Genomic DNA, 23,392 nt, shown 5'->3' on the forward strand with positions numbered 1-23,392 from the left:
GGCACTGGAGGATTCTGGGTGAAGGGCGGAGAGGTGACTGCTGGGACATTATACAGGACGGCACTGGAGGATTCTGGGTGATGAGCGGAGAGGTGACTGCTGGGACATTATACAGGACGGCACTGGAGGATTCTGGGTGATGAGCGGAGAGGTGACTTCTGGGACATTATTCATGACGGCACTGGAGGATTCTGGGTGATGAGCGGAGAGGTGACTGCTGGGACATTATACAGGACGGCACTGGAGGATTCTGGGTGATGAGCGGAGAGGTGACTGCTGGGACATTATACAGGACGGCACTGGAGGATTCTGGGTGATCAGCGGAGAGGTGACTGCTGGGACATTATACAGGACGGCACTGGAGGATTCTGGGTGATGAGCGGAGAGGTGACTACTGGGACATTATACAGGACGGCACTGGAGGATTCTGGGTGATGAGCGGAGAGGTGACTGCTGGGACATTATACAGGACGGCACTGGAGGATTCTGGGTGATGAGCGGAGAGGTGACTGCTGGGACATTATACAGGACGGCACTGGAGGATTCTGGGTGATCAGCGGAGAGGTGACTGCTGGGACATTATACAGGACGGCACTGGAGGATTCTGGGTGATGAGCGGAGAGGTGACTGCTGGGACATTATACAGGACGGCACTGGAGGATTCTGGGTGATGAGCGGAGAGGTGACTGCTGGGACATTATACAGGACGGCACTGGAGGATTCTGGGTGATCAGCGGAGAGGTGACTGCTGGGACATTATACAGGACGGCACTGGAGGATTCTGGGTGATGAGCGGAGAGGTGACTGCTGGGACATTATACAGGACGGCACTGGAGGATTCTGGGTGATGAGCGGAGAGGTGACTGCTGGGACATTATACAGGACGGCACTGGAGGATTCTGGGTGATGAGAGGAGAGGTGACTGCTGGGACATTATACAGGACGGCACTGGAGGATTCTGAGTGATGAGCGGAGAGGAGACTGCTGGGACATTATACAGGACGGCACTGGAGGATTCTGGGTGATGAGCGGAGAGGTGACTGCTGGGACATTATACAGGACGGCACTGGAGGATTCTGGGTGATGAGCGGAGAGGTGACTGCTGGGACATTATACAGGACGGCACTGGAGGATTCTGGGTGATGAGCGGAGAGGTGACTGCTGGGACATTATACAGGACGGCACTGGAGGATTCTGGGTGATGAGCGGAGAGGTGACTGCTGGGACATTATACAGGACGGCACTGGAGGATTCTGAGTGATGAGCGGAGAGGTGACTGCTGGGACATTATACAGGACGGCACTGGAGGATTCTGGGTGATGAGCGGAGAGGTGACTGCTGGGACATTATACAGGACGGCACTGGAGGATTCTGGGTGATGAGCGGAGAAGTGACTGCTGGGACATTATACAGGACGGCACTGGAGGATTCTGGGTGATGAGCGGAGAGGTGACTGCTGGGACATTATACAGGACGGCACTGGAGGATTCTGGGTGATGAGCGGAGAAGTGACTGCAGGGACATTATACAGGACGGCACTGGAGGATTCTGGGTGATGAGCGGAGAGGTGACTGCTGGGACATTATACAGGACGGCACTGGAGGATTCTGAGTGATGAGCGGAGAGGTGACTGCTGGGACATTATACAGGACGGCACTGGAGGATTCTGGGTGATGAGCGGAGAAGTGACTGCTGGGACATTATACAGGACGGCACTGGAGGATTCTGGGTGATGAGCGGAGAGGTGACTGCTGCGACATTATACAGGACGGCACTGGAGGATTCTGGGTGATGAGCGGAGAGGTGACTGCTGGGACATTATACAGGACGGCACTGGAGGATTCTGAGTGATGAGCGGAGAGGTGACTGCTGCGACATTATACAGGACGGCACTGGAGGATTCTGGGTGATGAGCGGAGAGGTGACTGCTGGGATATTATACAGGAGGGCACTGGAGGATTCTGGGTGATGAGCGGAGAGGTGACTGCAGGGACATTATACAGGACGGCACTGGAGGATTCTGGGTGATGAGCGGAGAGGTGACTGCTGGGACATTATACAGGACGGCACTGGAGGATTCTGGGTGATGAGAGGAGAGGTGACTGCTGGGACATTATACAGGACGGCACTGGAGGATTCTGGGTGATGAGCGGAGAAGTGACTGCTGGGAAATTATACAGGACGGCACTGGAGGATTCTGGGTGATGAGCGGAGAGGTGACTGCAGGGACATTATACAGGACGGCACTGGAGGATTCTGGGTGATGAGCGGAGAGGTGACTGCTGGGACATTATACAGGAGGGCACTGGAGGATTCTGAGTGATGAGCGGAGAGGTGACTGCTGCGACATTATACAGGACGGCACTGGAGGATTCTGGGTGATGAGCGGAGAGGTGACTGCTGGGACATTATACAGCACTGGAGGATTCTGGGTGATGAGCGGAGAGGTGACTGCTGGGACATTATACAGGACGGTACTTGAGGATTCTGGGTGATGAGCGGAGAGGTGACTGCTGGGACATTATACAGGACGGCACTGGAGGATTCTGGGTGATGAGCGGAAAGGAGACTGCTGGGATATTATACAGGACGGCACTGGAGGATTCTGGGTGATGAGAGGAGAGGTGACTGCTGGGACATTATACAGGACGGTACTGGAGGATTCTGGGTGATGAGCGGAGAGGAGACTGCTGGGATATTATACAGGACTGGAGGATTCTGGGTGATGAGCGGAGAGGTGACTGCTGGGACATTACACAGGACGGCACTGGAGGATTCTGGGTGATGAGAGGAGAGGGGACTGCTGGGACATTATATAGCACTGGAGGATTCTGGGTGGTGACGGTGTCGTTGTTGTCAGGTTCCTATAAGGTGTCAGGACGTCGCTGTCTATCTCTCCATGGAGGAGTGGGAGTATCTAGAAGGACACCAGGATCGGTACCAGGCCGTGATGATGGAGGAGCTCCGGCCTCTTACACCACGAGGTGAGCAGCGCGGCTCCTTGTTGGCTCCGGTGGATGTGATGACGTCTCTCCGGCGTCCTCCTATAATAGATGAGTTTTCTCCAGACTTTCTCTGGTTTTCTCTACATTTTCTCCGTCTGACAACAGCTTTCATTTCCCTGATTATTTTCTTCTGATCTGTGAGTCGCGGTTTCTCCGCTGTCGTCTCGTCTTCATCAGTCTTGAGTCTTCGTTCTCTTCTTTCAGAATCTTTCTCCTTCCTTAGAGCATCGGTCACATTTTCTCTGCAGATGTCTCGTCCTTCTCTCCGTTCTCTCCTGTCAGTTCTTTCGGTCTCTAAGTCTGTTGTGGATTGTTACTCAAAGCGGCGTGAAAGTGCAATGAGGACTGCGCTTGCTTCTGGTGGAGTACAAAGTTCTTTATTTAGCCAACGCGTTTCCTGAGCCTACTGGCTCACTTCATCAGGGCAGAATCTGCCCTGATGAAGTGAGCCAGTAGGCTCAGGAAACGCGTTGGCTAAATAAAGAACTTTGTACTCCACCAGAAGCAAGCGCAGTCCTCATTGCACTTTCACGCCGCTTTTTGCAAATTTGTCCTAGGACCCTGTGCAGACTTGCTGCTGCTTCTCATGCGTTTATGGGTGTTGTGAGTTCTTCACAACCCCAATAGGTGAGCACCTTCCTTTTTTCTCTGTTAATGTGTTTTTTGATACTGATTTTACACAGTGGATGCGCCCTGTATTTTTCCTTTCAGTGGATTGTTACTCAGCAGAGTCGGGGTTAATTTACTGATGATTTTCCCCCTAATCCGCTGTCGCTCGTCCATCCATCAGAATCGGTGCAGGCTCAGTGTCGTCATCAGTCGTGGTCAGCGTCCGGCTCCTCCCTCTTGGCTGACACTTGTGTCACCTTCCTTGGACTCCTCCTTCATTCTCTCTTTCTCCGTTCTGTGCACAAAGTCCTGGATAAATATCGGCCCCGGACTGTCCCTCAGACCTCGGGACACGGGTCGCTGTCCTGACATAAAGATGGAGCGTGGTGGAGCCGATCACCCGTCAGTCTGATATGGAGGCTTTCCAGCTGTTCTCCGGCCCCGCGTCTATTCACCACGCGCTCTGCAGGCGTAGAAGTGTAGAACTTCCCGTACTGGAGGAGGTCGGATCGTAATGTTTCTGATTGGGGAGAGCGTAAATTCTGAGAACGGAGAGTTATAGGCCATGCAATTCCCCATGGGAAATAATATATGCAGATTTCCTCTTACCAGATGCAGAGGACGGGGTATCTAGCGCCATCTATAGGAGGCAGAATTTCTAGGTGTCAGTATTAATTTGTCCACCTCATCCTGATGGGGCAAATTTCCATTTTTGCATTTTTTTCCTTCCCTTCTTCCATAAGACATTTTTTTTTCGATCCACAGATGTTTGAGATCTTGTGTTTTTTTGCATCATGAACTTTGCATTTTACCGTATAATGTGCTGAAAAACAGAAATAAAATTCCGGATGAGGAGAAACAGTTAATAAAAATGCTAATGTTTTGATGGTTTTTTTTTTCTTGTAGTGTCTCTTCAGGATAAAACCTGACATGACAATGGCAAATGTTTATTTATACTTTTTTTTTCTCATTTTTGGAGACAAAGCAAAACTAATGGGGACTTCAACCTGAGATTCTATTCATACCGGGCTTCATAGGAAATCCATGGAGGCAGAAACTGGGGTCTTCGTGCGGCCACAGTCAGTCATAGCCGATTCTAATGCTGAGCCGGCTGTCAGTCAGTGCCAGGGCCACGGTAACAGCCGCCTCTCTCTATACACCGAGCGGAGACTGTAGCTGCTCCGGCCAAAACTCTATGACTGGAAGCCGAACACTGCCGAATGGCACTATAGTTCATTTCCTCCTGGCAGCGGGGCGCTCAGTGCTGACACCAGGCAGGTCAATGCAGGTTCAATATGTTATTAATCTGCAGGTTAACCCCATATCTGCAAATTAATAGCATTGGTTTATATGACAGGTTCCCTGGTTAAACAGTAGGATTCGGAGTTTGCGCCACAGACGCACACCTGGCATCCTCCATGCATGAACACCAGATATCAGGAAGGGGTCAACGAGCCTTATCACATGACATCAGAATTCATGGGACGGGGTGTTACGTGTTACAGAACCTCTCAGCACCCAGAATATGTTGTGCAGTTATATGTATGTATAATAGGTTCTATGTGAGATGCATGTCCCTAATGCATCAGCCCACAGGCTGCGTCCCTGGGCAGAGGGGACACGATATTCTCCTTTTGTCCGCCCTTCCCCCACCTTTGTAATTCCCACAGTAAACATCGGCAGGCTCCGGCCACCTACGGCTTTTGTAATGTATGTCTGGCCTGCCGCTTTTCTTTTGGCCTACCCTCTGTATCTGTGTGATATATTCTGTGTCTTGTGAGTAAAGTGTTGTCAGACTGGAAATACATGGAGAAGCAGTGATCTTTTATATGCGCCCATGTAACCATGAAATTCCAGCCAGCGTCATTCATTCAGACACCAGCCAACGCAGAGCGGACCTCCGAAAACACAGGGTGGTACTGAAAGAGGTACCCCAGCTTGGTAGACCCCGTTACACTGGTGGCAGCGGCGGGATATGATACCCCTTCTACAGGAGGAAAGGAATGAATGGAAAACAACTACCAGAAGTTAAAGAGGACTACATTAAAAGATCTGGTGGAAGCCCGAGGGTTGATCGCCAGCAACAAAACAAAAGCGGATTTGATAGCCATCATGGATCACGACAGTGCAGCGCCCCCCAATGTGAATGTGGAGGAGACCGATTTCCAGAGGGAGGTAAAGAACAGACTGGCGTTCTATGGCCTAAACCCTGCAGTAGAGATCATACGAGAGGTGATGGCTGATGTGCGTACTGATCTGAAGGAAAAGATGGCCGAGTGGACCAGGATAGAGCTATCCAAGATGGAGATGGCAGAGCAGACCAAAGTGGAGCTGGCCAAGATGGAGATGGCAGAGCGGAGAGAGGAGAGTCAGCGAGCAGGGGGAGCTCTGGCCTTCGACCAGGAACCTTCAACAGTAAGCCACAAAAAGATCCAGTATAATGCCTTTCCGACAGTTGGGGGAGGCAGAAGAAGACATTGATGGCTTTCTGCAGGACTTTGAGCGGCAGTGTGCCCTTCATCAAGCTGACTGGCCGGGCAGCGGACGCCTGTCGCACGGTACCTGATGAGGACTGTATGGACTATGAGCGGATCAAAGAAGTGTTCTTGGCCCGGTATGCGCTGACACCAGAGGCCTACCGCCAAAAGTTCTGCGGACTTATAAAACGCGTAACCGATACCCACGCTGAATGGGCCTGTAAATTACGGCGGTCACTGCTACAGTGGGTACAAGGGAGCCAAGCACCCACTAATGAGGACGTCCTCCAGCTCTATAGAAGTCGCCTTGCTACACTTGTAAGGAGAGCTTTAAACTAGAACAACATGGGAAGGGAAGCAAAAGACCAGAAAAAGCCATACACCTGAGAAATGCTACTGAGAACTCTGCTATTAGAAGTGGAAAGGAAGAACAAAGACGAAAGAATCTAATTAAAAAAAATATTGGAGAAAGAGAAACCAATCACAAACTAAAATGTTTCTATACTAATGCACAACGCATGGGCAACAAACAAGGAGAATTGGAACTACTAACACAGGAAAAGAAATATGATGTCATTGGAATCACTGAAACTTGGTGGGACAATACACATGATTGGAATACAAGACTAGAAGGATACAACTTATTTGCAAGAAACAGACTTGATAAACGAGGAGGGGGTGTCGCATTGTATGTTAGAAATGCGTATATCTGCACAGAGATTGAAGCTTCAGAGACTGGGAGTTCTGTGGAAACTGTTTGGGTAAGAATACAAGGACAGAACAATGGAAAGGACACCATTGTAGGCATTTACTACAGGCCGCCTGTGCAAGCTGAAGATATGGATGAACTCTTTATGCATCAAATGGCCAAGTTCTCCAAAAAATATGACATAGTTGTCATGGGATATTTCAACTATCCAGACATTTGTTGGGAATCTCTCTCAGGCAAAACTAACAGGTCAAGGAAATTCTTATCCTCTCTTGCTGACAACTTTATCTTCCAAAAGGTAAAGGAGAAAACAAGGGGAACTGCTACCTTGGATCTAATCCTTATAAACAGGGAGGAAATGGTTGAGGAGGTAAAAGTGGCTGGGACCCTAGGAGGTAGCGACCATGCTATTTTAGAATTTTGGATAACTAGAGGCGGAAGACCTGTGAAGACTCAGACGTCAAGGTTAGATTTCAGAAAGGCAGATTTTAAGGGATTCAGAAAGAGAATTGGAGGGATCCAATGGCTGGATATCCTTAAAGACAAAAATGTTCAGGAAGGATGGGAAATCTTGAAAAATGAAATTCTCAAAGCACAGTTGTTAACAATTCCGAAAAGAGGGAAGAATAGGAAGCATTTAAGGAAACCAGGGTGGATGAACACAGAACTTAAGCACATGCTAAAAAGGAAGCAAAAAATGTTTATAAAATGGAAAGAAGGAGGCATATCTAAAGAAGAATATAATGCTGTCTGCAGAACCTGCAAGGCACAAATCAGATTAGCTAAAGCTGAAAATGAATTGAGGCTTGCAAGAGATGTCAAAAGCAATAATAAAGGATTTTGGGGATATGTCAAAAGTAAAAGAAAAGTCAAAGATGCTATAGGATTTTTACAGGATGAAAATGATGAAATGGTAAGACAGGATGTTGAGAAGGCTGAACTTTTAAATTCCTATTTTGCATCTGTTTTCTCTCAGAAAGGAAATGTAACATCAACTGTTATTCACTGTCCTATTAAGGGAATAGAAGAATCCAGGATATCTATAAACAGAAAGATAGTGAGGAAACACTTAGCTAACCTAAATGTATTCAAGCCTCCAGGTCCAGATGAATTACACCCCAGAGTACTGAAGGAGATAGCAGAAGAAATTTTTGAACCCCTCTCCATAATCTTTGAAAATTCTTGGAGAACAGGAGAAGTGCCAGAAGACTGGAGAAGAGCAAATGTTGTTCCTATCTTCAAAAAGGGGAAGAAGGTGGACCCAGGCAACTATAGGCCGGTGAGTCTGACTTCTATACCAGGAAAGATCTTTGAACAAATTATTAAACAACATGTATGTCAATACCTGGATAAGAATGAAGTGATTAAACAGAGTCAGCATGGGTTTGTAACTAATAAGTCATGTCAGACTAATTTAATTTCCTTCTATGATGGTATTACTGATTGGGTGGATCAAGGAAATGCTGTAGATATAGTATATCTTGACTTCAGCAAAGCATTTGACAAAGTCTCTCATACAATCCTTATTGAAAAAATGACTAAGTATGGAATGGACAAGGCAACTGTTAGGTGGATTCATAGCTGGCTTAGTGATCGGACCCAAAGAGTGGTCGTAAATGGCTGCACATCCAGTTGGAAGAATGTCTCAAGTGGGGTACCACAGGGCTCTGTCCTGGGCCCTGTATTGTTCAACATCTTTATCAACGATTTAGATGAAGGAATTGAGGGTAAACTGATTAAATTTGCTGATGACACAAAGATAGGAGGGATAGCTAATACTAGAGAAGAGAGAGAGAGGATTCAAAAAGATTTAAATAAACGGGAGAAGTGGGCAGCAACTAACAGAATGGTTTTTAACAGGGAGAAATGCAAAGTACTACATCTGGGCAATAAAAATGAAAAAAGCATATATAGAATGGGAGGAATAGGGCTAAGTGACAGCACATGTGAAAAAGACTTGGGTATACTAATAGATCACAGACTGAATATGAGTCAACAGTGTGATGCAGCAGCAAAAAAGGCAAATGCAATTCTAGGATGTATTAACAGAAGCATACAGTCTAGATCATGTGAAGTAATTATTTCCCTCTACTCCTCTTTGGTCAGACCTCATCTGGAATATTGTGTCCAATTTTGGGCACCACATTTTAAAAAAGACATCAACAAACTGGAGCAAGTTCAGAAAAGAGCGACCAGAATGGTGACCGGTCTGCAAACCCTGTCTTATGAGGAAAGGTTGCAGGATTTGGGAATGTTTAGTTTGCAAAAGAGAAGACTGAGAGGAGACTTAATAGCTGTCTACAAATGTAGAAGGATCAACTTTATTCTCATTTGCACAAGGAAAGACTAGAAGCAATGGGATGAAGCTGAATGGGAGGAGACACAGATTAGATATTAGAAAAAACTTTTTGACAGTTAGAGTGATCAATGAGTGGAACAGGCTGCCACGAGAAGTGGTGAGTTCTCCTTCAAGGGAAGTCTTCAAACAGAGGCTGGACAGACATCTAACTGGGATGATTTAGCGAATCCTGCTTTGAGCAGGGGGTTGGACCAGATGGCCCAGGAGGTCCCTTCCAACTCTACGATTCTATGATTCTATGATTCTATGATTCCTGTTAGAACGATTCTTTAATGGACTAAACCCCGAGACACAGGAATGGCTTCGGGACAGGCGGCCAACGACTCTTGAGGAAGCCGCTCGTCTGGCCGATGAACATCATGATGCTAGGAGGCCGCAGTTGTCCGGATCAAAGGTGGTCACTAGGGGCCCGCCCATGGACCTGGCGGGCCCCAAACCACCGAAGATTGTAGGGGGACCAGCTAGAAACCCAGCCTACCACAGTCCCCCTGGGGCGTGATGCCACACCTGTCGTTAGCTGGGCCACCTGCAAAGACAATGTCCCAACCGGACTCCGCATACCCAGTGGCCAAAGGCGGGAACAGCTACCTTCAGCCGGGCTGCTGTACACTGCTACCAAGGCGAAGCAGACCCTGCATTGGGGGCTACGACTAACTAAGGGGTGGAAGAAATGGAGGAAGTGCTGCATGAAGTATACCCCGTGCAGGCAGCCCGGGCAGATAATCGACAACAGCATCGACAGGTCGTGTGGGTTAATGAGAAACGTATGCAGGGACTAAGAGATTCCGGGGCAACTTTGACCCTTGTGAAGCCTCATCTCGTCCGGGACCAAGAGAAGACAGACCGGACAGTGGCAGTCCGTGTAGCAGGGGGAGCCGTACATCGACTACCCACTGCCAGGATTCACCTGAACTGGGGAGTCGGGGATGGCCTTGTTGAGGTCGGCTTGATGGAGGATTTGCCTGCAGACGTCTTGCTGGGAAATGACTTGGGGCCCATGTTGTCTGCATTCTTGGTGGCCCCTCTGGCTGAGACCTATCCTGTGACCACCCGGAGACAAGCTCGAGCTGCGGAGGCGGAATCACACTCAGAGGAGGCCCAGGTAAGACATCCCAGCCCTGCACGTATTCCCATAGCCAGGCACATTTCTTGGGCCACCCCAGATGAATTTAAGAGGGAGTTACTTGAGGATCCTTCATTAGAGGGATATCGTGGGAAGGCACAGGAGGGGAGAGGAGTACTGGAATGGGAACAGTTTCTATGGAAGCAGGGACTCCTCTACCGGATCACATAGCAGCACCACACAGGGATGAGCCCCACTATAAAACAGCAGCTGGTAGTTCCCAAGAAGTATAGGCAGGAGTTACTGCGAATCTCTCATGATATACCCTTGGCCGGGCACTTCGGCGTCAGTCGCACCAGGCATCGTCTGACACAAAACTTCTTTTGGCCGGCGGTAACCTATGATATTCGTCAGTACTGCCAGACCTGTGACAGTTGTCAGCGCATTGGCAAGAGGGGGCATCGATGCAAGGCCAAATTACGCCCCCTCCCCATTGTGGAGCACCCATTTAGCCGAGTAGCGGTCGATCTGATAGGGCCGTTAGCCAAACCCAGTCCGTCCGGGAAAAAGTATATATTGACAGTGGTAGATTATGCCACACGGTATCCTGAGGCGGTTGCGTTACCTAACATACTGGCAGAGACGGTGGCGGTCGCCCTGCTCCAGGTTTTCTCACGGGTTGGATTTCCCCGGGAGATTATCTCGGACCAGGGTACCCAGTTTACAGCAGAGGTGACCAACAAACTGTGGAAGCTGTGCGGCGTAAAGTCCATTAGAAGCGCCCCATACCGGCCTCAAACCAATGGGTTGTGTGAACCCTTTAACGGGACATTAAAACAGCTCATTGGGACTTTTACCAGGACCTACAGGTACTGGGAGAAATTCTTGCCACACCTCCTGTTTGCCTATCAGGAGGTGCCCCAAGAATCCATGGGGTTCTCATATTCGAGCTGGTATACGGGAGACGGGTAAGGGGACCCCTAGACTTAGTGCTGGAACACTGGGAAGGGGAGGGCCTCATAGAAGGGGTACCTATTGTACCCTATGTGCTGGAATTCCGGGACCGCCTACAGGAGCTGACCCAGGTTATACGTGAGAACCTGCAGGCGACACAGCGGCGCCAGCGCGTATGGTACGATCGGAGGGCCAGAGAGCGCACTTTGGAAATAGGACAGAAGGTCCTGGTGTTAGAGCCCACTAAGCAGAATAAGTTTCAAGCTGCATGGCAGGGGCCCTACCAGGTAGTGGGGAAAATAGCCGACACAACCTATAATGTCGCCGATAGTGACGGCCCCAGGGTTATCCGCATGTTCCATGTGAATATGCTGAAGCCCTACCGTGAGCGCCCCCTGAAGAGGTAGCGGCCATCTGTGCACCTGAAGTAGAGGATTTAGCCGGACTTTCCTTGCCGGATGTCTTAGGGGAAAGGACTCAGTCTAAAACATGGGACCAGGTACACTTGGGTGAAGACCTAGGCCCCCGGGAGAGACAGCAGGCGGAGGCGTTGTTGAGGCTGCGACTGAGGATGTTCTCAGAGAGACCGGGGTACACTCGCCTGGCACAACACAAGGTTGAGACCCAGGATCAGACCCCCCTGCGTCAAAACCCCTTCCGCGTCCCTGAGTCTGTACAAGAGGGGATGCGACAAGAGATACAAGAGATGTTGCGTTTAGGGGTCATTGAAGAGTCAGTCCCTGGGCATCCCCCGTAGTGTTAGTGCCCAAGGAGGATGGGAGTGCACGGTTTTGTGTAGACTATCGTAAGCTCAATGAGAAAACAGTGATGGATGCCTACCCCATGCCGCGTGTGGATGAGTTGTTAGACCGGCTGGCGGGGGCAAAGTATTTGACCACCATCGATCTATGCAAAGGCTACTGGCAGATTCCCCTTAGTCCTGACGCTATTCCCAAGTCGGCGTTTGTCACCCCGTTTGGCTTATTCCAGTTTCGAGTTATGCCATTCGGGACGAAGAATGCCCCGGCGACCTTCCAAAGGCTGGCTGACCGGCTTCTGGATTATCTCCAGGACTATGCTTGTGCCTACCTGGACGACATCGCCATCTACAGTGCGACATGGGTAGAGCATCTAAATCACCTAGAGACAGTATTGGACAGAATCCACCAGGCCGGAATCACCCTGAACCCAAACAAGTGTCACATGGGCAAAGCAGAGCTTCAGTATTTAGGGCATTGGGTGGGAAGTGGGAAACAGCGACCAGAACCAGCCAAGATTGAGGCCATAGCCAAATGGCCCATCCCACGCACTAAAACCCAGGTCATAGCGTTTCTAGGGACAGCGGCGTATTACAGGAAATTCGTTCCCAATTACAGCAGTGTAGCCAAGCCCCTCACTGATTTGACCCGTAAGAACCAACCCCGCCAGGTAACCTGGACCTCAGAGTGTGAGAAAGCCTTCCGCCAACTAAAGGACGCCCTCACCAATACCCATGTATTGGCCGCACCCGATCCAACTAAACGTTTCCTTGTTCACACAGACGCTTCTATGTTTGGATTGGGGGCAGTACTGAGCCAAGTCGGGCCGGACGGCCAAGAACACCCGGTAGCTTACCTGAGTCGGAAACTACTGCCCCGTGAAGTAAGCTATGCGGCCATCGAGAAGGAGTGCCTGGCGGTAGTATGGGCACTCAAGAAGTTGCAACCATATTTGTATGAATGACAGTTTTCCCTCCTAACGGACCATAATCCCCTAGTCTGGCTTAATCGGGTCTCCGGAGACAACGCCAGATTGCTGTGGTGGAGTTTAGCCCTACAACCTCTGGACTTCACCATCCACCACAGACCCGGCAAACAAAACGGTAACGCCGATGGACTAAGTCGACCAACGGAACTTGTACCAACCCCATAAACTTCGGTCATCCCCAAACCGATCCGTTGAGGATCAGACTGTGTATGCCGATCGCGTCGCTGAAAAGGCGAGCCATGTTACGTGTTACAGAACCACTCAGCACCCAGTATATGTTGTGCAGTTATATGTATGTATAATAGGTTCTATGTGAGATGCATGTCCCTAATGCATCAGCCCACAGGCTGCGCCCCTGGGCAGAGGGGACACGATATTCTCCTTTTGTCCGCCCTCCCCCCACCTTTGTAATTCCCACAGTAAACATCGCCGCTTTTCTATTGGCCTGCCCTCTGTATCTGTGTGATACATTCTGTGTCCTGTGAGTAAAGTGTTGTCAGATTGGAAATATGTGGAGAAGCAGTGATCTTTTATATGCGCCCATGTAACCAAGGAATTCCAGCCAGCGTCATTAATTCAGACTCCAGCCAACGCAGAGCAGACCTCCGAAAACACGGGGTGGTACTGAAAGAGGTACCCAAGCTTGGGTAGACCCCGTTACACGGGGGTTCTAGCCTCAGGGGCTCAATGAGAGCAAAATGTCAGGTGGTCTGCTCTTCCTCTTCATGGGGTCTGATCAGAACGATAGAAGGGGGATGGTGACACAGGTGTTGGCCCTGCAGGGACATCGGGCCGCACAATGATGGTAATAATCAGTGTAAGTCTCCCTTAGGCCTAGGTCAGACTTGCGAGTGTGATGCGAGAATCTCGCATCAACACCCGGCACTCGGACCGGAGTGTGCGGCTGCATGGAAATGCATGCAGCCACACACTCCGGTCCCAAGTGCTGGCGGCAGTGCCGGGTCTTGATGCGAGACACTCGCATCACACTCGCAAGTCTGACCCCGGCCTTAAAAGAATGTTCTTCAGAAGAATTATGTATTATGGGGCTTTTCTGTGGAGTCTGGCTAAACAATCTCTCCATGGCTCCCCGTGTACATAAGTAAGCGCCCATGACCCAGATGTCTGCTCTCTAGTGTCCTCTTATATTACACATTGATAGGCTTTAATCGCTGTGTACCGGGGGCTCCCACAACACCGTCCTCGCTGGCTATGTGACTACATCTGTTAGCTGTATATTTACCCTTTATTCCTGCTTCAAAGTCAAACTTTCCGCGCATTTGCTGCCTATTTTAGTGTTTATATCGAGGCGAATGGTGAGATTTTTCTCTATTTAAAGAAGAATAAAAATGCAGTAAGTCGTCTTTTTAATAAGAGGACAGCAGATTCTCTCCTCTTAGTGATCCCAGAGGATCCTGTCCAGGAGGGAGGCCGTGTCCTCGTGGTGACATCCTGAGTTCTCCGAAAACAATCCCTGGTAGATGGTATCCGTCCTTCCCCCAATCTCCATAACGGTGAATTAGGAGAGAAGAAACCGCTGGATAGAAATGTGGAGCTTTCTCCACCTCCTCTGTGGTTCCATCCCTGGTGGAGAGGAAACTTGGAGAAGTTGTGTTTCTTAGTACGGCTCCTACATCTGACTGACGAGGGTCTTCTCTGTCCCTCTCCTCAGGGTCCTCATCCTCCGAGTGCAGAGCAGAGAGCATTAGGCTTTGGCCTCGCTGATTATCTCTTCATACTTGGGGCCACAATGTGCTGGGACCTCGGTACCGGTGGTGAGGACCGCAACAATGTAATTTAGTCCCTGATCCATAAACCCAAAATTACCGGATCTAAGAGACGTGTCTCATATATAGACAGATACACGGCAGGTCATGTATTCAGTCTGTGTGTCTCCACAGATGGATCCAGGAGGAGAAATCCACCAGGGAGATGTCCCCGTCCTCTGTGTCCCCAGGACTGCCCAGAGGAGAATCGCAACATCCGGGAGGATCATCAGGTAGATGACACTGAAGCCCCCACAACATCTGACCATGAAGAGATGGGACCTGAGCTCATCTTACATTTTACTTTTTAGGGTGAAGATCTGATTGATATTCAGGTTGAGGTTATACATGGAGCACAAGAGGCGATCGCAATATGGGCCGATCAGCAGGGTGAGGAGGGAAGACTGTCATGTCTGTTCTGTGGTCACCTACTACTCCTGTCATTTTATCATCACATGACACAATCTATTCCCTCACTCTGTGTCTCCACAGATGGATCCAGGAGGATGAATCCACCAGAGAGATGTCCCCGTCCTCTGTGTCCTCAGGACTGTCCAGAGAAGAATCACAACATCCCGGAGGATCATCAGGTAGACAGTGCTGAGTCCTGTACCGGGTCTGTATATGGGGGACATTTCTGATCGAGGTCATAGATGTCACAGATTTTGGTGGTTTCTTGTATTGTGCTGATTGTTACATCTGATATATCAGGAGGAAGATCCGACTAAGAATAAAGTGAAGGATGAGACAGAAAAAGAAGTGATGACGAGGGGGGATCAGCCGCGTGTGAGTGACGGGAAGGAGGAGATTTCAGCAGATGTTTCCACAGGTATGTGATAATGACTGGCACATGATAGTGATGATTATGACCGGTGTGTGATGATGATGATGACTGGTATGTGATGAAAATGACCTGCGTGTGATGATAATGATTTCCGACGTGTGATGATGATGCCCGGTGCATGATGATGATCGGCTTGTGATGATGATGCCCAGCGCATGATGATGACCTGCGTGTTATGATGATGATCGGCATGTGATGATGATGTCCGGTGCGTGATAATGATGTCTGGTGCGTGATGATGTCCGGCGTGTGATAATGATGATCGGCGCTTGATGATGATGTCTGGCGCGTGATGATGACGACCGGCGCATGTTGATGATGATCATGTCCGGAGCGTGATGACCAAAGCAAAGCACAATCGTTAACAATTCCAAAAAGAGGGAAGAATAGGAAGCATTTAAGGAAATCAAGATGGATGAACACAGAACTTAAACACATGCTAAAACGAAGAAAGAAATGTTTATAAAATGGAAAGAAGGAGGCATATCTAAAGTAGAATATAATGCTGTCTGCAGAACCTTCAGGGCACAAATCAGATTTTCTAAGACTGACAATGAATTGAGGCTTGCAAGAGAAGTCAAAAGCAAAAAAAAAATGCATTTTGGGAATATGTCAAAAGTAGAAGAAAAGTCAAAGATGCTATAGGGTTTTTACAGGATGAAAATGATGAAATGGTAAGACAGGATGTTGAGAAGGCCGAACTTTTGAATTTCTATTTTGCATCTGTTTTCTCTCAGAAAGGAAATGTAACATCAACTGATCTTCACTGTCCTATTAAAGGAATAGAAGTATCCAGGTTATCTATAAACAGAAAGATAGTGAGGAAACACTTAACTAACATAAATGAATTCAAGTCTCCAGGTCCAGATGAATTAAACCCCAGAGTACTGAAGGAGATAACAAAAAGCAAAAAACACAAATATCCTAAAATAAAAAAGTAAACTGCAAATAATGCATAAAGGTAATAATAATAAGCGTATTTAGTAAACATAATTTTGATCAAAATAGTGTACAAGCCATCCCGCCACGTCAAGGCAACCCCTATGGGACAGTCCTACTCTAGTATTTAAAACCTTTTCACTTGCCTAGTGACGTGAATGTGAACAAGGGTCGAGGGACTGAACCACTAGTAAAAGCATTGTGCATACACATTAACTTACTTTCTCAGTTCAGACTCCAGTTTTTTACTGAATGAGATAGCAGAAGAAATTTTTGAACCACTCTCCATAATCTTTGAAAATTCTTGGAGAACAGAAGTCCCAGAAGACTGGAGAAGAGCAAATGTTGTTCCTATCTTCAAAAAGGGGAAGAAGATGGACCCAGGGAAGGCTGGTGAGTCTGACTTCTATACCAGGAAAGATCTTTGAAAAAATTATTAAACAACATGTATGTAAGTACCTGGATAAGAATGAAGTGATTTAATGAGAGTCAGCATGGGTTTGTAACTAATAAGTCATGTCAGACTAAATTAATTTCCTTCTATGACAGAATCACTGACTGGGTGGATCAGGGAAATGCTGTAGATATAATATATCTTGACGTCAGCAAAGCATTTGACAAAGTATCTCACACCATCCTTATTGAAAAAATGACTAAGTATTTAATGGACAAGGCAACTGTTAGGTGGATTCATAACTGGCTTAGTGATCGGACCCAAAGAGTGGTCGTAAGTGGCTGCACATCCAGTTGGAAGACGGTCTCAAGTGGGGTACCACAGGGCTCTGTCCTGGGCCCTGTATTGTTCAACATCTTTAGCAATGATTTAGATAAAGGAATTGAGGGTAAACTGATTAAATTTGCTGATGACACAAAGCTAGGAGGGATAGCTAATACTAGAGAAGAGAGAGAGGATTCAAAAAGATATAAATAAACTTGAGAAGTGGGCAGCAACTAACAGAATGGTTTTTAATATGGAAAAATGCAAAGTACTACATCTGGGCAATAAAAATGAAAAAAGCATATATAGAATGGGAGGAATAGGGCTAAGTGACAGCACATGTGAAAAAGACTTGGGTATACTAATAGATCACAGACTGAATATGAGTCAACAGTGTGATGCAGCAGCAAAAAAGGCAAATGCAATTCTAGGATGTATTAACAGAAGCATACAGTCTAGATCACGTGAAGTCATTATTGCCCTCTACTCCTCTTTGGTCAGACCTCATCTGGAATAATGTGTCCAGTTTTGGGTGCCACATTTAAAAAAAAAACATCAACAAACTGTAGCAAGTTCAGAAAAGAGCGACCAGAATGGTGACCGGTCTGCAAACCCTGTCTTATGAGGAAAGGTTGCAGGATTTGGGAATGTTTAGCTTGCAGAAAAGAAGACTGAGAGGAGACTTAATAGCTGTCTACAAATATCTAAAGGGCTGTCACATTGTAGAAGGATCATCTTTATTCTCATTTGCACAAGGAAAGACTAGAAGCAATGGGATTAAACTGAATGGGAGGAGACACAGATTAGATATTAGAAAAAACTTTTTGACAGTTAGAGTGATCAATGAGTGGAACAGGCTGCCACGAGAAGTGGTGAGTTCTCCTTCAATGGAAGTCTTCAAACAGAGGCTGGACAGACATCTGTCTGGGATGATTTAGTGAATCCTGCTTTGAGCAGGACGCTGGACCAGATGGCCCAGGAGGTCCCTTCCAACTCTACCATTCTATGATGATGATGACCTGCATGTGATGATGATTATATTCGGCGTGTGGTGATGTCCAGTGTATGATGATGGCGACATGCATGTGATGATGATTGGCGCGTGATGATGTCCGGCACATGATTATGATGATGTCCAGCTCGTGATGATGATGACCGGCGCTTGATGATGATGATGATGTCCAGTACGTGGTGGTGATGATGATGTCATGTGCATGATGAAGATGACCTGCATGTGATAATGATGACATGCTTGTGATGATGATGATGACCGACGTGTGATGATGATAATGGTGACCGGCGCATAATGATGATGGCGATGTCCGGCGTGTGATGATGATGAAGACCGGCACGTGATGATGATGACCAGCGCATGATGATGACTGGCGCATGATGATTATTATGATGACTGGCGCATTATGATGACAATGTCCAGTGTGTGGTAATGATCATGATTATGTCCAGCACATGATGATGTCCGGCGTGTGATGATGATGATGACTGGTGCATGATGATTATTATGATGACTGGCGCATTATGATGACGATGTCCAGCGCGTGGTGATGATGATGATAATGATTATGTCCAGCGCATGATGATGATGTCCGGCATGTGATTATGATGATGATGTCTGGCACGTGATGATAATGATGTCCGACGTGTGATGATGACCGGCATGTGATGATGACGATGAGCGGTATGTGATGATGATGACCGTCCTGTGTATGATGATGATGATGACCGGCATGTAATGATGATATTTTTCTTACACTAGTCCGATGCTGCCATGTAAATGACTGAGCTTCTGAATCATGTACAAATATGTATATGGTACTCTTTTGGTTGGAGTGGATGGTGCTCAAGTAGGGTTTCCAACCTGTATGTACCAACAAATTGAAGACCTAGGCACTCAAATGGAGATTTGGTGAAATAGAGTTACTTTTATTATTGCATTCAAAGTCTTGCATCAGACCTTCAACAGAACTGAATGTATTAGAGGAAGAACCACAGAACCAGCGCTTGTGGAATCCGATCTGTGCTTTCACAAGTGACGGCTTCAACTGGATCACGCATTTTGTTGATTTAGATGGAAACCCCGATATAAGTGATCAGCGTAGAGCACAGGATTAATGTGAAATAAAATATTCTGTAAAAAGGTTCCCAATAAAAGCTTCATCTCAATTTGCAAAAAAAAGCAAGTCCCCACTCAGGTCCTTCATCTGTTAATGAAAATATAGGGGGCTCCCATGTTATTGGTAGTACAAAGGCTCTGGAAAAGCTACATGGCTGCCACCAAAAGAAATCCAGCAAAATCTGCACTCCCAAATCCAAATAACCACTCCTCCTGAGCCTCATAGTGTACCAAAACCGCAGTTAGCGTCCATATGTTTAGCATTTCTGTACCAAGTAGATTTACAGGGTGCGTGTCTTCATAAGCACATGCTGGGCATAATGTACTGGGCACTACAATGTACTGAACACTACAATGTACGGGCTTTATAATACATGGGTACTACAGTGTACTGGGCAATACAATATGTGGTCACTGCAGTGTACTGGGCCCTATAATGAACTGGACACAAAAACATACTGGGCACTGAAATGTATGGGGCACTACAGTTTAGTGGCCACTGCGATGTACGGGCACTGCAATGTAATGGGTGCAATATATTGGGCACGACAATGTATGGGCACTACATCGTACTGGGCACTGCGGAATACTGGGCACTACAATGTACTGGGCACTACAATGTACAGGCACTAGAATGGCTTATTTGCATTTTCACTTAGCAACATCCACTGCTGCTTGTTTATGGAGAACACCCATGCAGTCAAACACATCACTACACCTGTAGATAAATTCTCAGAGGGGTGAAATTTCCAAAATGGGGTTACTTGAGGAGGATTCTGCTCTTCTAGCACTTATGGATTCTGTAAATGGAGTTCGCAAACTATTCTAGGAAAATTTGTTCCCCAAGAGTCAAATAGTGCTCCTTTCCTCCCAAGTCTCGCCATGTGGATGCGCAGTACTGCCCAGTATCATATTGGGTGTTTCCACATTCAGCATAAATTGTGTAGCAAATTATGTTTTTTTTTACTCATTTCCATTTGTAAAAATGTAAAATCTGGGGCTAAAACAGCATTATAGTGGTAAAAATGTATTTTTTTCCTCACAGTTCAATGATACAACATTTTGTGAAGCCATACCTCTAGAAAAATTCTTTGAGGGGTCTAATTTCCCAAATGGGGTCAGTTGTGAGGGTTTTTACTGCTTAGGCACAGCAGGGGCTCCTCATACGCGACGTGGCGTCAGCTATCTTTTTCATCTAATTTTGCGCTCCAAAAGTCAAATGGTACTTTTTTCTTTCCCGAGCACAGCCATGCGCCCATACAGTAGTTTTCCTCACACATGGGATATTGGCATGCTCAGGAGAAATTGCACAACAAATTGTATCATGCATTTTCTGCTTTTAATTTTTTGAAAATTAAAACTTTGGCGCTACAGCAACATTTTTGTGGTGGAAAAATTTAAGGCTATGTGCACACGTTGATTTTTTTAGCGTTTTCGCTGTGTTTTTCTGCTGCAAAAATGCTAAGAAAACGCATCCCATGCAATCCTATGGGATTCCGCATTGCATAGCAGAAAAATATGCAGCATGTTCATTCTTTATGCGGAATGCGGCGATTCCTCACCCATAGGATTGCATTGAAACGCTTACTTTACACATGTGGCTATGCCCACCATGCGTAAAGTGAGCGCTCAATGTGCGGATGGTACCCAGGGTCTGGAGGAGAGGAGACTGTCCTCCATGCCCTGGGTACCATAATCCTGTACAAAATAGATTTAAAATAAAAAATCAGGATATACTCACCCTCTGATGGCCCCCGGAGTCTTTCCCGCCTCTAACCACGCTGCCAGCATCTTCCGGTCCCAGTGATGCTTTGCACGAATCACTTGAGATGACGTCGCGCTCTCGCAAGCGTGACGTCACAAAGGTTCTTCGCGCAAAGCATCACCGGGGACCAGAACATGCCGGGAGCTCCGCTGAGGAGATCGGGGGCCGTCGGTTGGTGAGAATAACCATTTTTTTAAATTTTTTAAATTATTTTTAACATCCTGTCTTTTACTATTGATGCTGCATGGGCAGCATTAATAGTAAAAAGTTGGTCACACTTGTCAAGCGCTATGCTTGTGTGTGACCAACCTGTCAATCACCTTTCCAAGCGATGCTTCAAATCGCTTGGAAAGCGCAAGCATTCTGCAAGCTAAATATGCTTGCAAAACGCTTGTGTTTAGCGGGAAAAAGCATGCGAATTCCGCATGCGTTTTACCCGCGGCGGGAGTTGTGGAAATTTCCGCAGCATTTCCGAACACGTGCACATAGCCTAAATGTTTATTTTTTCCTTCCACATTGGTTTAATTCCTGTGACGCACTGGAAGGGTTAATAAACTTCTTGAATGTGGTTTTGAGTGCCCTGAGGGGTGCAGTTTTTTGAATGGTGTCACTTTTGTAATTTCTGTCACATAGGCCCCTCAAAGTCACTTCAAATGTGAAGTGGTCTCTAGAGAAGTATAGTTTGGTTGGAAAAAAGAGAAATTGCTGATAAATTTTTAATCCTTTTAACTTCCTAACAAAAAAAAGTGTTTCAAAAATGATTCTCATGTAAAGTAGACATGTGGGAAATGATATTCCTTAAACATTTTTTGATTATTTAACTTTATGGTTTAAGGGGATAAAAATTAAAAATTTGTAAACTGCGAAATACAAACATGAAGTACAATATGTCACAAAAACCAATCTCAGAATCTGTGGGATGTGTGGAGGCTCCAGAGTTATTACCACATAAAGTGACAGGGGTCAGAATGAGGCTCGGTCATTAACGTACGGAACTTACAAAGTGGCTTGCTCCTAAGGAGTTAATGTGCCTTCAGAGCTATTTCAGTCTTCTAAGGTTTCCTAAGATGCCCTGGGGCATACTGAGGACATGATTATGGTGTCTGGAGCTCGGCTACTCGCGAATGGGGATAAAAATAAAAAAAAAGTCAAATTTTTGATATTTTCATAGATGAATGCAAATAATGGCAACCACAATTTACCACAAACATGAAGTACAATATGTCACAAAAACTATCTCAGAATCAGTGGGATGTGTGGAAGCTCCAGAGTTATTACCACATAAAGTGACAATAGTAAGAACGTACGGAACTTACAAAGTGGCTTGGTCCAGTGGCGTAACTACCGGGGTAGCAGCCAAAGCGGTTGCTTTGGGGCCCTGCCCATATAGGGGCCCGGGGCCCCGGCTCCAATCAGCGCTACCTGGGTAGTGCAATTAACTACAGCTCCTCCCCTAGCATTTCTCTTGCACTTGCAGGCAGCCCCGGGCCCCGTGCTTATTCCATCTTCAGTTCTCAGCGCAGTTCTTCCTGCTTTCAGCATCCGCTAATTACCTATGTACATAAGTAATGAGTGGCTCATTACATATGCGCATATGTAATGAGCGGCACCACGTGGACGCTGAAAGCAGGAAGAAGTAGAACAGCGCTGAGATTAGAATGGATTGAGAAGATGGAACAAGCACCAGCCGGGGGGCTGCAAGAGACAGAGACAGGAGAGAGGTGACTGAGTATAACGGAGGGGAGGGAGGCTCAGGGGCAGGATCGGTCTGGCCTAGCGGGCTACCTGGTAAATGCCCGGTGCCGGTGGGCCCCGAGGGTCGCGGGGGGCCCTTTAGATTTCTGAATCCTGCCCCTTTAAATGTAAGAGCGCGCGTGCACTTTTAGGTTGTGCGCGCGGTCGGGTGGCGGCTCCCTGGCTGGCTGTCTCCAGCGGCGGCGGCTCCTGACAGTCACTGTTTGTGTCTGGTCAGTCACGTGACAGTGAGTCACTCTCCTGGGCCCTGACCGTCGCGTGACCTGGTCCTTCTGCTGTCTGCAGTGGTTCGCGCGGCGGTGAGTCACCGCCCCGCGCTATTTCCTCTCCTGTAGCTGGCTGCTGCCTGGCTAATAGCAGCGCCAGCACACAGAGCAGAGGACGTCGTCGGCGCTCATCCTGTGCTGCTGCTCCCGCTTGTGTCTGTCTGACTGTAGTGTTGCCGCAATCCCTGAGCCCTCCTGTCAGCGGGTCCGGTGAGTGAGTCACACTAGTGACTAGTCAGTCGATCAATGTATAAAATAGCAGGGAAAGGGTCCAGCAGGGGACACT

At 47.4% G+C, this 23,392-nt stretch overlaps 1 protein-coding gene across 1 annotated transcript in view; it reads left to right on the forward strand.

Moving 5' to 3' along the window:
* The window catches only part of LOC141074922 (uncharacterized), a 56,445-nt gene that overhangs the window by 28,168 nt on the left and 4,885 nt on the right, over positions 1 to 23,392 (forward strand). The window contains exons 4-8 of the mRNA XM_073562236.1: positions 2,861 to 2,984; positions 14,824 to 14,921; positions 15,000 to 15,078; positions 15,181 to 15,278; positions 15,400 to 15,517. Of these exons, the coding sequence (XP_073418337.1) occupies positions 2,861 to 2,984; positions 14,824 to 14,921; positions 15,000 to 15,078; positions 15,181 to 15,278; positions 15,400 to 15,517 (517 nt within the window). The remainder of the gene's footprint in view (positions 1 to 2,860; positions 2,985 to 14,823; positions 14,922 to 14,999; positions 15,079 to 15,180; positions 15,279 to 15,399; positions 15,518 to 23,392) is intronic.

Source organism: Dendrobates tinctorius, unplaced genomic scaffold (assembly GCF_039654945.1).
Source record: "Dendrobates tinctorius isolate UK_male_01 unplaced genomic scaffold, ASM3965494v1 ptg000342l, whole genome shotgun sequence".
Classification (NCBI taxonomy): domain Eukaryota; kingdom Metazoa; phylum Chordata; class Amphibia; order Anura; family Dendrobatidae; genus Dendrobates; species Dendrobates tinctorius.